Source organism: Daldinia vernicosa (genome assembly GCF_022497035.1).
Source record: "Daldinia vernicosa strain CBS 139.73 unplaced genomic scaffold F5Y00scaffold_2, whole genome shotgun sequence".
Classification (NCBI taxonomy): Eukaryota; Fungi; Ascomycota; class Sordariomycetes; order Xylariales; family Hypoxylaceae; genus Daldinia; species Daldinia vernicosa.
The window spans coordinates 144,927-163,625 of NW_025953918.1; the positions used below are offsets into that span (position 1 = coordinate 144,927).

General features: G+C 24.3%; 2 protein-coding genes across 2 annotated transcripts; both read right to left on the reverse strand.

The window, feature by feature from the left end:
• Positions 1 to 8: 8 nt before the first annotated feature.
• Positions 9 to 2,282, reverse strand: F5Y00DRAFT_223327 (TFIIH basal transcription factor complex, subunit SSL1). Its single transcript, XM_048005857.1, has 2 exons — positions 1,301 to 2,282; positions 9 to 1,231 (listed from the first exon to the last, which is right to left on the reverse strand). Exons 1-2 carry the CDS (start codon positions 1,888 to 1,890, stop codon positions 376 to 378), a joined length of 1,446 nt encoding a protein of 481 aa, XP_047869616.1. The 5' UTR covers positions 1,891 to 2,282; the 3' UTR covers positions 9 to 375.
• Positions 2,283 to 2,387: 105 nt separating this feature from the next.
• F5Y00DRAFT_57976 (chitin synthase III catalytic subunit) lies at positions 2,388 to 4,607 on the reverse strand. The gene is made up of 6 exons (XM_048013833.1): positions 4,095 to 4,607; positions 3,978 to 4,013; positions 3,814 to 3,907; positions 3,677 to 3,764; positions 3,531 to 3,624; positions 2,388 to 3,470 (listed from the first exon to the last, which is right to left on the reverse strand). Exons 1-6 carry the CDS (start codon positions 4,122 to 4,124, stop codon positions 2,922 to 2,924), a joined length of 891 nt encoding a protein of 296 aa, XP_047869617.1. The 5' UTR covers positions 4,125 to 4,607; the 3' UTR covers positions 2,388 to 2,921.
• Between the last annotated feature and the right edge of the window lie 14,092 nt (positions 4,608 to 18,699).

Here is an 18,699-nt window from a genome sequence, read left to right on the forward strand (position 1 = left end):
CTGTCATCCGTTCCATTCAGATGCCATCTATACTCCTCTTCCTCCCGACCCCACCCTCCAACTAAGCGCACGAAGCGCCCTCTCTATACGAAAGAATAACCGCGTCCTCGAACGAGTCTCGTACAAATCCCCTATCCAGTAATGATAAGTATAAGTAGTAGTACTAGTATGCGGCCCCGCCAACGCCCCCTTTTCCATGCATCAATAAATAATAGTAGCCATATGCCAGCCAGAAGGCACGGCATTCCATCGAAAAATTCAGCCCCTAAGCAAGCAAGCAAGTAACAGACTACGCCAACCTTGTAAAAGACCCAATCTGATATATGATCTATCTCGCACCACGCAAAGAATTTTCTTTGAGCCCCGTCGAGGAATCTACGAATCTATCTCCATAGCGCCGTTACTACTACCACCACCGCCGCCGCCGGGATCGCCGTCCCTCGCGCCTCGAGTATCGCTCTGGCACCCGGGGCAATTATGCAGGACCTCGTGAGCGAATAAGTCGCAATCGATGCAGAAGTGATTCCTGCAGACCTCGCACGCGTACCTACCAGACTCGCTGAGACCCTTGGGCGGCGGTGCTTTTGCGCCACCACCGCCACCGCCGCCGGCCTTCTCCTTGCCCTTGACTGAGATTTTGGTTTTCGCGGGCTCGGGGAACGGCGTTAGACACGAGTAGCAGGCCTTGGAGCGCTTGGCTTCGGACCACGGTACTTCGACCCAGTTGCGTAGTGGGAATAGGTGGTGGTATGATCGGGCCAGATGTGTGGATAAGATGAGTGTGAGGCCGCAGCCGGGACACTCGGCGGGGAGTCTGCAGACGCGGGATCCGCAGCGGGTGCAGCCGTAGCCTTCGCGCGTTGGCCGGTTGTGGCATGCGCAGTAATGGGTACTGCCGCCGACCGCGAGGGTCCTCGAGGGAAAGCCCATCATGAGCAAGCTGGCGTTGCTCTGCTCTTGCGTGCGCGTAACGGGAGGCGTCGTGATTGCTATTAGTAAGTCTCTAAAATGCTCCTCGTGTAAAGCTATACTATAGCTGGAGTTGTCCCCTCCATTGGTCTTCGAGCAGAGTTCGTCGCAGATAGCTACTTGTGCGGCGAGGCCTACTATAGACACGCGTATCCTATCAGTAACTAGCGCATTAATCGTCTCATGTATGTCTCCCGGATCGCTAGACATCAAGGCGCCGTAGACTATCACGACCTCTCTTGTTCCATGCGATGGTGTGTGGCTATACCCAAAAAAAATCGTCAGTCATTCCGCTTCCTTCATCCTTTCCGATTAAGTTGTAAAAACCCACAATAGAGCACCCCTGCACATCTCCAGGGCATTTTGTAGACTTGGGTTTCCCTGAGGGTCCTGCTTGACCCAGCCCTGTAACTTCTCTAGGTGGTCTGTTGGGTTTCCGCTCATGTCGCTTATCCTGACCGCGACGCCGTCCCGCATGCCTATAATCGCTAGCTGAGAGATAGGGTTCTGTTCGAAGTATTCTCTCACGAATTGGGAGGCGTAAGCCATGGTCAGTTCGTACCTGCTGGGCAGCAAGTCCTTCTCGAGCATAGCAAAGGACATATCTAAGACCAGAACAAGGTGTCGTATGATACCGCGTTGTAAGGGCGTCGTATCCTTAAGTAGTCGCGCCCGCTTCTCCGCTTCGGCACGACCCTCGATCGCTCCCGTGAGTGTACCGTCGGCATCTTCGACGACTGTGTCCCACGACCGTTGGATATCTTCCCAGGCGGCCTTCGCGCCCTTCCGAGCACTCTTCTTGCTCTTATCGGTTCGATTCCGCGATCGCGTATCGTTTCGGGTACTGGATGTTACCTGGTGATCGCCGAACTCATCATCGGAGGCGTCATCAGCCTGAAATTCACCATCGGAGTCGGCCATGTTCTAATCGCGTTCTAAACTGGAGTTCGTGCTTGTACCGTTCGGATTTCGAAAGGATCGGTAAGAATGGAGTGTATAAAGTATCCTCCGTGTCGGAATGTGTCGTATTATGAAATTAGAAAAGAAGGGAAGAAAGGGAGGGAGACCTAAGCTGTGAATGTAGGTAGATACGCAGCTGGGGGTTTCCTATAATACCTGAAGAGCATTGTTGAGGGGCGTTCTAAAGAGTAGCATGACCCCGCAAACGATATGATAATCCCTGATATAGCGCTACCGAGGGATATTGCGATAGTCTTAGAGGACGTAAAGTGAATAAATAAAGGGAAGTTGTTAGGTATGGAGAGGTTTAGAAGACGAGGCTGCTACTCCTTGTTGAAATGCTATTGCCGAAAATATACAGCCTTGTATTTAGCTCTTGGAATTTAGGCCAATCAGAGAAGCTCTAGATAATAGGTTCATGTCATACAGTATGTAACCTAGAGTAGTACAAGTGGGGGCATACATGTTCATGCTGCTTCTACCTGCATACCTTCTTATGTACATAGGTACCTTGGTAGGTAGGTAAATAATGCCGGCTCACTCACGTCATGCAGCATTAAAAGAAGAAAAGAAAAAATTTCACTAACGTGGCTCGTCAAGCTTGGAACTATTCAACTGTACCATACGACCTCATATACATTAGTCGCACATATCCGGGGTATACTATCAACCACGCCTTTAACCTCTCCGCCAACTGGCGAATGGCACATCTGCCACCCTATGTATGAATATCACATCCCCCCTCTCTCCAAGCGTGCTCGCGTCGCTTCGTATTGCGCATGCGATCGTGCTTTTTCGGCCCACCCTTGTTTAAGATAACTAGGATTTCTACGTGCATTAAATTTTCAATGGTATTTTTTGTTATTGCTGTTCCCGGCAAAACGGCATGTTGCCCATGGGAAGCAGCGAAGGAATGAAAAGAAGAGAACAAGAACGGGTATATTGGTGAACCTGAACGCCGACGCCGCAGAAAAATCAGAGACAAAAAAAATTTAAGGGTAGCCTGTGGGCTGGCTAGCGATCGGCCAGTCGTCTTCAGTGATGCTCGACCAGAATACCCAGATCATAATAACCGAGAGCAGAGTGAAGAGCGTCTGAAATAACGCACCGTCGATCTTGCCACTAGTTCCGTTGCAAATGTACGGGCTGATGACGTAGTTGAAGACCTGGCCTATCGCGAACAGAATGGCAGCACCTGTGAGGTAGATCATGGGCCGAATCTCACCCAAGATTCTGAGGACGAGAACGGCTTCCAAGACAAAGAAGGCCACGAGGAAAACAAGCGGGGCGAGCTGGTAGAGTACGTAAAGTGCGATGTTTCGGTAATGGTCGTCGGCCCTGGTAATAAATTCGTTGGTCCAGTGAAATCCCGTATCGAGCGTGATATAACCGGTACCGACAAAGAGGATGGCGCCGGAGAGGAACATGAGTCCCAGGGAAACTGGAGTACCGTCATCGAGAATCTGATATCCCACGATGGCATTAAGTAGTAGAATCCATGTTGTCGCGATGATCATTCCGATGTGGATTCCGGTGAAGGCCTAAGTAACCAAGTTAGCCTCGCTAGCACCGACTATTAATATCGTCGAGATATTACGTACGACCCGCACTGTCCCATTAAGAGGAAACTCCCCAACGGTGAATATTTCGCATATCTCGATTATGATAAACCCGATGAGGAACAATTGCATCTCCCTGTAACTATGTTAGTCAAATAGTCTGCGAAGTGAAAGTACTCGACACGGACCTCCGGCCAACTGCAGCCTTCTTTCTTTCCGAACGCAACAATAGCAGTATTGAAACGACAATGGCGATACCACAAAGTAATATAGACCCTACTCTTTGTCAGCGGGTATTCATCTTATTTTGTACTACTAGACAAACCTAGATTTCCCAAGTAACGGCCACCAGATAGAGGAATGCCTTGTAGCTCGCAACCACCCCATCCGCCTCGTTGGTCATGACTCTCCGAGAGAACCTAATTCGTGTGTTAGCGACCTCGGGTGTTTGGCGGGATATTGCATAGCCGTGTTACTAGGCAGGCATACATTGCAGACCGGTAAAGTCGAATCGCGGCAAAACGCCTGAATAGCACAATAAGGTTAGCATAGTTTGTGAGCATAGTGAGAGTATATTGTCCATAATCTAGCTTGAGGAAGACATACGTCGAAATTACCAAAATTTGTCGACCCCATTTTCGTTGCGGCGCGAGGGAACCGCGCAAAGATAGATGGTTGAACGAGGTAGAGGCAGTTCGTCGGAGTACGGAACTTGAGATGAATAATGCTTTACTTTCTTAACTTGTCGATATAATGATATCCGAACGTGCACAGGTCCGTGATAAGCTTAGCCGATGGCCGTATTCTGAATTGAAATGTTATGGGTAGGTAGAGATTGCTGTGGATCTTTGCGCCAGATAGGTGAACGTAGCCTGACTCGCGTTTGCTCTTAAAATCGATTCGGTCTGGGGCTGGAAATGAGACCAAGGCTGGATCAAGGCTGGGTCGGTTATGAGTTATGATGCAGTCCAATTATTCCCCCACAAACTTCCCTCTCCAATTATGGTATCTCGAACCTAATCGTGATAATTCTTGTTTTCCAAGAAAGTGAGTTGATGTGTTTTTTTGTGTGATCCTCTACGGGGAGAGGGATTAGATGAGTAGATGGAAGAGAGAGGAAATGAGGGCATGCAGCTTGCGAGGTCCGGGGCCAAGTTGCACGTTAGTGTGATTGATCTTGCTAGGCCAACCTTTGGGGTCCCCTGGCGCCTTCTACAACGAGAGAGACGAAGCTACCCTGTGTAGGTAATGGCGTAGTAGACTTGGTAAGTAATCTATCGTAAGTGAGCAGGCGAGGAAGGTAAGAATCGATTCTGGTTGGTAGAAATTGGGAACAGCGGGTCTCCTTTAAATTGTCCCAAACCTATTTTGGTCACTCGAGGTCTTATTGTTCCTGAGAAAAGAGGCAGGAACAACGCGATTCGGCATACATTATAAGCAGGGATAAGAAATCTGGTTTGTCTGGTTTGTCTGGGTTTTTGCAGGGGGGGACGGCCAAATTTCAATTTCACGCTTTTGCAACTAGTCCGCGCCAAACCTCACCATCAGTTCGATTCCATCACAATATGAGGTACGAGCGCCAGAATATCGTTAAGTTTGAAGGCTACTGCCTATAGGTAGTTTTGTATAAGTTTGGAGTGAACCCAATAGCCTCCCTGACGTGCCTTACTGTAACATAGCAGAGGAGAAAAAAAAAATGTGTTCGCCAACCGGAGGACCAGATCAGCGCGATGTCTTGCATAAAAAAAAAAAAAGGCTGTACATCCTTCATGATTCCTGGCTTAGCAAGTTACGTGTAGGAGCTAGTCTAAGGGATCTATCAGCCTGTAAGTAATTTGGATTGGATCATCTTCATGCGTGATGAACTGTATTGTACATAGTAGCCCCTTGCGATAAGAAGGTTTGTTGTCCGCCCACTTACAGACGACAACCTTTATCTTATTAGCTGTGCTGTCTGTACCTCACGTCCCATCGCCACATCTTCATTTAACACGTTTTGCTGTCATTGTTGGGAACATATTCGTAGCGTTTCTCGATACTCGTTCTCTGGCCAACTCGGCCAAGCCTTCGCATAGGATAATGTATGTCGTGAACTTGGTTATGTATGTACGGATCCGTACATATCCGTACCTACAGACATGACGAAAGGGCTGCTGAGTACCTAGGTACCTCGATATGGCTGCTTATGATAGGTATGATACCTTTATTTTGCGCTGCGTCCCTCGCTGGGCCAATGTTACAACTTACCACTACCCGCCGACCCTTGGTAAGGTTCTTCATGCAATCTTGGATGAATTCGCTTACGGTCCGTTTGCCAGAAACGCACATACATACATAGACGCCTTACATGTGGATCAAGCGCATCAACCACTGGCGCCGTATCGTCAATTCTACTGGCTTGGCAGTAACTTGACGGTATTGTATATTGTATCTGATGAGAGCTGCCCTGAGACATGGTAACCAACCTCATAAGAATGCATCGTACAATACCTATAAAATTGAGTACAACCCACCTAATGATAGTTGCGAAGCATTGCTCTGTCTTGGACCGCCCTCGCCGGGCTTGTAAACCGCTTAGAGCGCCGCAACCATCATGTCTTTAAGGGTCCCATGCCGGTCATACTCCACCGCTTGCTACGGAAGTGGAACCCAAGTAGTTATCGTGATGGCATTTGAGTTTCAATATCCGCGTCTTTGGGATTCTGGGTGTTATTGAGGCGGCAGCGCGCATGGTGAGATTAGTGAGATAGTTTGGCAGGGAATCTTAACGTTTCAGCCACATTTCTTCATGCTTCTCAGGCCCCCATATCCTACGCGTCGACGTCAGTGGTCGATAGTGGTGGTGCTAAGCCCGTTCTTAATTTGAACTTATGTTTACCATCCAACCAGTCAATGCTCAAGAATAGACTTTCCAAGATAAAAATAATCTCCAGTAGTTTTTCTAGACTTCTGGCTTGGGATGGTGGATGTATGGGTTGAAAGTGTATGTAAGTAAGCGACGTGCTATATCGGAGCTTCTAGATACTCCGGCAAAGTAAGCTTCCATTGTATGTAGTGCTTGATTAATGCAGGTTGTACTTTATAGTCGAAATAGTTATCAAGTCTCGAACAATGCCCAGGACTGAGGGACTGAGCAACTGCGCTCAGCAGTGTAACGCCGAAGTTATTCGATGAGAGTAGCATAGCCCAAACTTACTATAAATAATAACGTTTGCTAGAATAAGCCCTAAAGGTGGGTTTCCTGAACACATCGTGGCCTAAGCTTAAATAGAGTCTGTGCTACGAGATGTCGATGAGATTAATAAAAGTGGTGAGTCGAGATGCGGACTAGGTTAACCTAGTAGGGATGTATTAGCCCTTAAGAACGTTAGCAATACCCCAGTATAGAGTATTTATTTCCACGTGCGTGCGTTCGATCAAGGACTCTCGGGCGAGGGGGATTGAGGGGAACCGAGGGGAAGCTGGATGATCAGCTTAGCGCTCTTCGGGCTCTACAGTAAGAAGGACCTCGTGATCCAAGCGTACCCCAACATCTAAGTAGCAATCTGAGACATTGGTAGAACCGGGAAAGGGTTCATTCTACATAAAGAGGGATGTTTTCTGGGGTGTTGCATCCTCAAGTGACATTTGTGTTGACCGCCCGGGGAAAGCAGTAGTGTACATAGTATTCCGTATTTCATGCTATGATGCCATCGTGGGTCTGTTTGCATTCTGGTGCATACACTACTGGAGCCGCCATACCCAGACGGCTGAATATGCAACAAGTCAAACACCTGACCCGACTGGTGTGCTCTTTGGTCCTCTGCATATCGTTGACTTCATTCGCTGAATTGACAGATTGAGAAGAAAGGATTTGACGTGTGTTGTAGAATATTGTATGCATCTTCTTAAAGAGGGTCTGATTTGCGTAGCTTGGCTTTTTACTAGAGGGCACCCTTATAAGGCACTATAATAACCCAAATTTATTTATCTTATTAATAATTAAAATATTACATAATATCGAAAAATTTTAAATAAAAATTATACGTTTAAAATAAATAAATAATTTAATTTTAATAACTTTTTTATTTATTTAATTAACTTATTATACTTAATTAATTAATTTATTTATTTAATTTATTTAACTTATTTTTTAACTTAATATTTCTTTTATTTAATTAATTAATTTAAATTTATTTAATATTATATTTTTAAAATATTATTATATTTAATTAAAAATAAAAATAATATTTTTTTTAACGTTTTATTTAATATTTAACTTTTTTTAAAATAATAACCGTTTTTATATTTATAAATTTAATTAACATTATATTACGTAATAAATAAAAATAAGCATATTTATTAACTTATTATTTGGTTTACGCCTTTTTTAATAACGTTACGTTTTTATAATAATAAATTTTTATATTTTAAACGTTTTATCTTTTAAAGTTTAATCCTTTTTTTAAGTTATAATATGGTTATTTTATTAGCGTTAAGTATTTTATAAATATTTATAAATTTATTATTAAATTTATACGGATTTTTAAAGTGTAATAATTTATTTATAATGGTGGTATTATATGGTTTTAATTAAGTTTTATTTTTTTTTTTAAATATATTTTTTTTTAAAATAAAAATAATTATTAAACTTTACGTAATTAATTTATAATTTTTTACTTATAAACTTTACGTAATTAATTTATAATTTTTTACTTATAAATTTTACGTAATTAATTTATAATTTTTTATTTATAAATTTTACGTAATTAATTTATAATTTTTTACTTATAAATTTTACGTAATCGATTTATGATTTTTTATTTATAAACTTTACGTAATTAATTTATAATTTTTTATTTATAAGTTTTACGTAACCGATTTATAATTTCTTATTTTTAAAATTTATTATTTGGTTAAATTTATTATTTGTTTTTAAAATTATATTTTAATATTAGTTTTAAAAAGCGATTATATATTTATTAAATTTATATTTTTTATTATTAATAATTTAAGGTATTTTATAAAAATAAATATTAAAAAAAGGTAATATTTAAAAAGTATGTTTTTTTTATTACTTTTAATAATAATATACTTTTTTTAAATTTAACTTATAATTAAATTTATATAATAAATATAATTATTAAATTATAATTTTACTTTATTAATTTTAAATTATTTATAACGTTTTTTAGTTTTATTATTAAAAAAAATAAAAATAAAAAATAAGTAATTTCTTTTTTTTATTAATTTTATTAAAGTTAATATATTTTTTTAATAATTAAAATAAAAACGAAATTTTATTTATATTTTATTTTTAATTAAAGGCGTTAATGTTTAAATTATAATTTTAATTTAATTGAAATTTAATGGTAAGTATAAACATTTAATAAAGGAATAAAAGATTTCATCTTTTTATATTAATATAATTTTAAGATTTAGAAATTATAGTAAAAGTAATTTATTAAATATTAATACGTTTTTTAATAATAATATATTTTATATTATTTATTTTTAAATAAATAAAGTTAATATTATTAATAATGTTTATTAATTTTTTATACCGGTTATAATATTTATTAAACTTATTTTAAATTTTTATGGTATTATAAAATTAAAAACTTAATAAACGTTATTTTTTTTATATTAAAAATTATTTTTTATAAATATATAAGTATTAAATATTAATTATATAAATTTTATAAATTTATGTAATAAGATATTATATTTAATGTTATAATAATACTTTTTTACGTAAAATATAAAGATAACGTTATTATAACAAGTAAATTGTTTATTTATATTTTATATTTTAATAAAATTAATAAGAGTTATAAAATTTATTTATAATTTAAAGTTTATATATAATAAAATATTGTTACGATTAAATTACGTTAAAGTGAATGGGATAAAAAAAAAAGATATTATTATTATTTATAAGATTACGGTTACCGTAATTATTATATTATGAAATTTTTAAGGAAATATATTTAAAAAAAAGTATAAAAATTAATATTTATTAAAATTATTTATGATTATTTAAGGATTTAAATTATGGTTATTTGTATATTATAATTAATTTAAAATTTAAGATAAAAGGAATTTTATTTTTTTATAGGTTTTTATTTTATTTTTTTAATAAAAAATGTAAGTTATTAACCATTTTAATAATTCTTAAAATATGTTACGTTAAAAAGTATTTAAATATATTTTATTAAATTTTTATATGTTAGATTATGATATTTATTACCTTTATTAATATTAATTATATTATTAAATTTTTTAAAAAATTATTTAATTAAATATTATTTATTTTTTAATTATTTTATATATATAACGTTAATTTTAATTAAATATATAATATTAACATTATTTAAATTAAATCTTAATTATAATTTTAAATTATATATATAAAGATTTAATAATTATATTTAATTAATTTATTTATAAATATATAAAATTATTTAAAATATAAATTTATATATATTTAAAATTTTTCGGTTAAATATAATAATTTTTATTTTTTAACTATTTAATTTAAATATTTAAAATCTTATAAACCTTAATATTATATATTAAACCGCACTTTTATAATTTAATAATATTTGGTTTTATTTTAAAATTTTTATTTATATATATATTAAATTATATTTTCATAATTTAATAATATTTAGCTTTATTTTAAAATTTTTATTTATATATATATTAACTTATACCTTTATAATTTAATAATATTTAACTTTATTTTAAAATCTTCATTTATATAATAAATAAGATAAAAAGTTATATATATTTTAAAGAAATATTTAAATAATAATAATTTTTACGTTTATTAATTTATTATATATTACTTATATAAATATAATAATATATTTAAAAAAAGTATTTAAATATTAATAATAAATCGTAATTATAATTATATATAAAAAAAAAATATTTATTAAAATAAAAAAAATTATTTTAAAATAATATATTAATTGTTTAAATATAAAATAAATCTTTACATTATTAAAATCTTTAATATATATTATATATTTAAAAATAAATATTAATATTTTTTAATATTTTAATAATAATTATAACTTAATTTTTATAATAAGTTTTAAATTATAAATATAATTTAATTTACCTTTTTTAAGAAATAAACGTTAATATTAATATTAATTTTTAATTTTTATAATAAATTTTAAATTATAATTATAATTTAATTTATTTTTTTAAGGAAATAAATATTAATATTAATCTTACGCTTTAAATTTTATAATAAATTTTAAATTATAATTATAATTTAAATTATATTTTTAAAGAAATAAATGGTAATATTAATTTAATATTTTAATTTTTATTATTTTATATTATAAAAAAAAATAATAATCTTATTAAAAAGAAAATTAATAAAATTATTAATATTATTAAAATAAAATTTTAATTAAAGAAAAAGATTTTAAAATATAAAACTTATTTAAAACCAATTAATAACTTTTATAAAATAAAATATATTTTAAATTTTTAAAAATAAACTTAAATAAAAAAAGCGTTACTTTTAAAATGGTATTAACTTTATTTAATTTAATATTATATTAAAAAAACGTAAGAAAAATTATAAAAATCTTTTCTTTTATATCTTTTTATAAAATTATAATAAAATCTTTTTTTTAATATAAAAAAATTTATATATTATTTTAATTATATTAAGTATTTCTTTCTTAAATTTAAATTTATTTATATATATAAAAATTATTATAATTTTATTAAATTTAAAAATTTATTAACGTTTTATTAGTTAAATATATTATAAGTGTTTTATATTTATTTATTCTTTATAAAAATTAAAGAATTACGTCTTTTAAAAAAAAGGTTTTTAATTTTTAATTATTTATTTAAAATAATTATTAAATTTTCTTTCGATCTTTTAAATAATTAATTTAACGTTTTAATATATAAAAAGATTTTAAATTATATAAATATATTTATAAATAATATCTTTAAAATAACTTAAATTTTATTTTATTTAATTAAAAATGTTATAAATAAAATTATTATAATATAATATAATTTTAATAAATTTATAAAAAAAGATTTATTATTATTTTTAAGTTTAAAGAAATTAATTATATAAAAAACTTTATTATAATTAAAATAAAATAATTATTTATATTTTAATATTTTATTTAATAATTAATTTTAAGATTAATAAATTAATAAAGAAAATTTATTACTTCTTTAAATATTTTCTTAAATTTAATATATTTATAATGTTAAAATAAAATTAACGGAACGGATAATTTATATTCTTTAAAAAAATTATTTTTTATTAATATTTTAAAACAATATATTTAATTTTAATGGTAATAAAAAAATGTAAAAAAATAAAAATTATATAAAAGATTTTTAATATTATAACCTACGTTTTAATAAAAATAACTTAATAAAAGAAAATGTTTATAAAGGTAAATTACCTTTTAATATAATAACATATAACAGAAATAATATTATTAAAAAAAATTAAACGGATTAAATATTTTTTATTACCTTTTTTAAATTTTTTAATTTAATTAATAATTAAGTAAATAATATTTAAAAGATTAAGTTTATTTATTAAGCGATATAAAAAGAAAAAAAAGGATTAAATAACGATATATATAATGAGTAAATATTTATAAAAGAAATTATTAATGGTTAATTATATATTAAGGTTTTTAAAAACTTTTAATTCTTAAACATTTAAAATCTTTATTATTATGTAAATATATTTATTATTATTTTTCCATATAATTAAAGTAATTTAATTATTATAAATAATATAAAAAAGTAAAAATTAACTACGTATAATAAAAACCTTTTTAAATTATAAACGTACATTTAATTTTTTATTAACCATTCTTTTTTTTTTTTTTTATATTTTATATATAATAAAGAAATTAATAATAATATCTTAAGTAAGCGTTAATTAAGTTTTATTAATATGAAGTAATTATTATTACTTATTTTATATTTTCATTTTTAATATTTAATTAAATTATTAAAAATAATAATACGTAAATTAATTAAGTATAAATAAATAAATCTTTATTTTATTAAATGGTTAAAATTTATAACTTTTTTATAAAAGCGTAATTAATTTAAGTAAAAGAGGACTTTTAATTATATTATAAGATTAATAACTTTAAAATAAAAGTTCTTTTAAAAGAAATTGTTATTTATAAACATTAACAATTGTTTTTTAATAAAGAAAAGATTTTTTAATATAATAAATTAAAAAGTATAATTATTTAATACGGTATATTAATAATTTAGTTTATAAATAATCTTAATAATATATATTTTTTAATTCGTATTAAAATCGATTAAAAGTTTTAAAAGGATTTTTATTTATAAAAAGTTAAACATTAAATGGAAAGATAATTAAATTTAATTAATAAATTATTAATAAAAGAAGTTAATTAAGATTTAATAATAGTTATTTAATAATTTTATATTTATATAAAGGCTTTTTTTAAAGAAATTATTAAAATTAATATAAAAGATAATATTTTTAATTTAATTAATTAATATTATAATATTTTAAAAATAAACGGTTATAAAACTTTTTATTTATATAAATTTCTTTAATATTATAATAATATTAATATAAAAAATATAATAGTAAATTTAATTAATAGTTATAATAAAAAAGATATAAATAAATTTTTAAAATGGGTTAATAAACATTTTTAAAAAGATTTTAATTTAATTATATTTATTTATAAATTATAATATTTTAATTATATACGTTAAAAATTGTGTAAGGAATTATATATAAATATTTATAAATTATAAAAGGAATAAAAAAAGGAAGTTTATTATATGGTAATTAAGGTATAAGTTTACCGATATATGGTAATATATAAAAAATATATAAAAAAAAGTATAAAATATCGATTTAAATAACTTTAAAAAGAAATTAAATCCATTTATATTAATAAAAATAAAGTTCTTTATATTAAATAAAATTATAATAATTATATTTAATGGAATAAAGTTATTATAATAATTATATGTTATAATTATAATTTTACGTTTATTTATATAATGGTTTAAACCTTAGTTTTTTTATATTACATTATAAATTATATAATAAAACTTAAAATACTTTATTTTTAAAAGTTTATACTTATAACTTTATAATTAAAATAAATATAAATTAATTAATATATTTAAAATAATAATAATAAAGTTAAAAAAGAATAAAGTATTATAATTTATATTTTAAATTATATTTTTTTTAATAAAAAGTTATTTTTTATTAAAATTTATAATTATTTTTTTAATTATAATACTTATTATTATTTTGTAAAAAAATGGCGTTAATTATATTTAAATATTATTTATTTTACAATTTAACGGTGTTAATTATATTTATAAAAATTAGTATTTAATTTCTTTAATAATAATAAAGGTTTTTTAAAAAAAAAGCTTATATTTTTCTTTAAAAAAAATAATATTAAATTTAATATCTTTAAAGCTTACATTTATTATAACGTTTTATTATATAATATTTATTTTTATAAATATATTTATATTATTAAAATAATAATAAAATTAAAATTAAGATTTTTATTTTTTAATTAAATAAAATTTAATAAAATTTTAAAAAAAGGAAAATTTTATTAAAAAATTATTTAAACGTAAGCCATATATATTCCCTTTTTTACCAAATTATTACCTTTTATATTTAAAGAAAATAATTTATATAATTGTAATATTATTATTTATTTTAATTTATTTATTTTTTAAAAAAATTTTATTACGAAAATTTATAACATTTTTTTAAAAATATAAAATAAATTTTATAAAAACCTTTTTAAAAAATTATAATTTATTAATAATAATTTTAACCTATTAAGAAAATTTAAAAAAGATATTATTTAAAATTAAAAGGTTTATAAAACATATTTTAATAAAATTATAATCTTATATATAATAGATTTAAAAGAGAATTATAATAGTTTAAAAAAAAAAGAAAAAGATAAAAAAATACGTAACCGTTTTAAAAAATAGGAAGAATTTAAAATAATATAAACTTTTTTTAATTAAATTTTAAAAGGATTATATGAAACGTAAATAAAAGACGCTTTAATTTTTAAAATAATCGTTTTTTATTTTATTAACGTTTTTAAAATTAATAATATTTAAAAATTACCGGACTTTTTAATTATCTTTAAACTTAAATTTTACCGTAATATAATTTATAAAAAAACTTAAGGTTATTTTAAATCAAGCGTATATTCCAATTTAATTAATTAAACCATTTAAAATTAAATAAAAAAATAAAAAAATAATTTAATAAAATTAAATGAAAAAAAATTAAAAGAAATTTTAAATATAATAAATAATTAAAATCTACTTAACGTTATTATAGAAAATGTTAAAATACTTAACATAAATAAAGATTTAATTATTTTATCTCCGTAAAAACAACTTTATTATAAAAACTTTAAATTATAATTAATTATATTATATATTAAATATTTTTAAAAGAAAACTTAAATAAATATTAAAAAAATTTTATTAAAGAAAAATATGTTTAATTTTAAATAAAACACGTCTTTTACCTTTTTAATATAATATATAAATTAATTATATAATTATAAGTTATAATAATAAATTAATTTTAATTTTTTTAATAATAAAAATTTAAATTTTAATAAATTACAACTTTTTTATTATTTTAATAATAAAAAAGAAATTAAGAAAAATATAATTATTAAAATATTTATTAAGATATTTAATTTAAAAAATAAGCGGTAATAAATTAAAATTATAATAATTTCTAATAATACCGTTATAAATATCGATAATATTATTATTTATTTAATAATTAATTTTTTTCTTAAAGGTAATATAATAAAAGAATAAAAAATAGTTTAAAAAAATATTAACATTTTTATTATTAATAAATATAATATAATAATAAGATAAGATTTTTATATTATATATTAAAAATTTTAATAAATTTATAAGTAATTTAATATAAATTTTAAAAATCTTTTTATAATTATTTTTTATAAGGATTTTTATTAATTTTAACTTATAATTAATATAACTTTTTTCTTTTTAAAATAATTTATAAATATAAAAAAATTTAAACATATAAATGAATTTTATAAATTATAAAAGAATAATTAATATTTTAATTATTAATTTTAAAAGAAATTTATAAAAATTATTCTTTTTAATTAATAAATAAAAAACGGAAATATTAATTTTAAAATTATTTTTTTACAGTTAAAAAATAGAATATAAATTGTTAATAATGTTTATGTATTAAACGAAAAGATTATAAGTATAAATTAAATTAAATTAAATAAATTTATTAAAATTATAATATTTTTTAACTTTATATAATATATAATTAACTTTTAAGTTACGTTTACTTTTATAAAAAAACAAAAATAAATAACTTATATTTTCTTATTAAATTATTAATTTAAAATTATTAATAAAACTTACGTTTTAAAAACTGTATTTTAAATAATAAATATATTAACTTTAAAAATTCCCATATACTTTACTTTTATTAAAGGTATATTAATTATAATTATAAAGAATAATTTATAAACATTAAAAATTATTAATAACGTAAAATATATAACTTATAACTTTATCTTAAATCTTTATACGTCGATTTATATTATTAATCTAAATATTTTATTTATAACTTATCCATTAAAAGTTATTTTTATATCATTTAAAATAATAAAAAATTTACAATTAAATAGTTTAAAACCAGGAATTTTACTTTTATTCTTAAAAATTATTAAATTAAATTAAACACATTTATTTTAATAAATAAAATTTACTTTAACTTTTACTTTTATTATAATAAAATTTAAATTATAAAAGTAAACTTTATAAAAAATATATTTAAACTTAATATCACATCGATTAAATATAAAAAGAATAAATTTTATAATTACTTATATTTAATTATTTAAAATTATAAACCTTATAAACCTTTATTTATTTTTCCTTATAAATATAAATTATTAATATAAATTAAAATTACCATTTAAAATAGTTTAAGAAATAAATCTATTAATTAAATTAAATAAAAAGACGTTAAATTTTATTAAATAAAAATTAATATTTTAAATAAAAAAATTTACTATAATAAAAAAAATATATATTATTATAATTTAATTTAAAAAAAATTATCGTAAATCCATTTTTTTTTTTAAATAATATATATATATTTTATAATATTTTTTATATTATTAATATAATATTTAATCTTTAATAATTGATCTTATTTTATTTCGTTATTTTAAATTAAAATATCTTAAATTTAAAATTAAAAAAAAAAGCCTTTTTAATAATATTAACTTTATAACTTTATTATATAAATTATAAAAAACATTAAATTAATTAATATACTTTATATAATTTAATATCCCTTTAATCCCATTAACTTTATACTTAATATTAAATCCTTTTAAATATTATAATCCCATAACTTTTAATAATAAATTAATAATTTATAAAAGAAAAAATTTTTTATTTTTTTACTTTAACTTAAACGAATATATTAAATTACATATCTTAACATTTTAAATTATTAATAAAAAAAGTTTAAAACTTAATAATAAAAAATTATTTATATTTATAATAACATCTTTTTCCATTTTTACCGTTTTAATAAATTTATATATTTCGGATAAACATTTACGTTTTAAATTATAAGAATAATTACGTTAAATTTTATAAATAAGATTAAAAATTAAAACTATAAAACCTTTTATTTTAACATTAAAAAAAAATAATAACTATTAATATATAAATTATTAAATAAAATAATAATTAATATAAATATTAAATTAAACAATTATATTTATAAGTAAATTATAAATAATAATATTTTTACGGAAATTATAATTAATTTAAATTAAATAAAAACTATTATTTATATTATTATTTAAATTATTACTTTTTAAAGATTTATTATCACTATACACGTTAAATAAAAACAATATATTTATTAAAAATAAATATTTAATATTATTTATCTTATTAAATAAAATATAATAAATATTATTATTTTAATCGTTAAAAAAATCGTCGTTTTTTATTAATTGTTTTTTTTTCTTACCTTAAAATCTATTAATTTAAAATAAATAAAAACGCGTAAAACCTTATTTTTTTTTAATAAAAACAAATAAAAACAATTTATTAATACTTTTTTTATATTTATTTAAATCGTTTTAAATTAAGATTTAAATAAAATACATACCGCTTTTTATAAAAAAAATTATAATATTATTAAAAAAAATAAATTACATAAAATAAATAAATAAGTATTTAATAAAGATACCTTTTAAGCCTTTAATTAACACATTTTAAAATAAATAAATATTTTAATAACCGTAATAAATTTCCTCTTTTATATAACTCACATATATTATTAATTAATAATTTTTAAACTTAATATAAATAATAAATTTAAGGAAAAAAATAAAAAAGGTATAATTTTATAAATAATAAAGATTTTTTTAAATTAAAATTAAATTTCTTTAATCGCTTAAAATAACTTTATATATATTAAAAAGAAAATTGGTTATTTAATTTTATTTTACTTAATTTACTTTTACTTTAAAAATAATATAAATAATTTTTTTTTCGTTTTAAATATAAGTAATATAATATAATTTAAAGTTTTAAATATAAATAAAATTTAATTTATTTAAGTTTTTAAGAATTTTTATATTTAATTAAAATTACGGTATAAATTTAAGCATTTTTTAATTGTTAAAAATTAAAATAATTAAATAGTATTTTTTATAAGTAATTATTAAATTAAATGGTAAAAGTTTAATAAAAAAATAATTCTTAATAAAGAAGATATTATTATTTAAAATTATAATATAATTAATAATTTTTTAATTTATTAATAAAAAAGGATTATTTAAATTATTTTAATTATAATTTTTATTAATTTATATATAATTATTTATTAAAATATAATAAATATAATATATTATTAAATATTATATATCATTATTTAATGTTAAAAATTGTAATATTACGTTATAACCGTTATTAAACGGATAATTTAAGTAATATACGCGTATAAAATTAATAAAATTAAAATTAATATAATATTTAAAATTTATTAAAATGTAAAATAATTATATTAAAATAAAAAATAAAGGTTTAAATATAAAAAATGGTAATAAAATTATTATAAAATTTATAA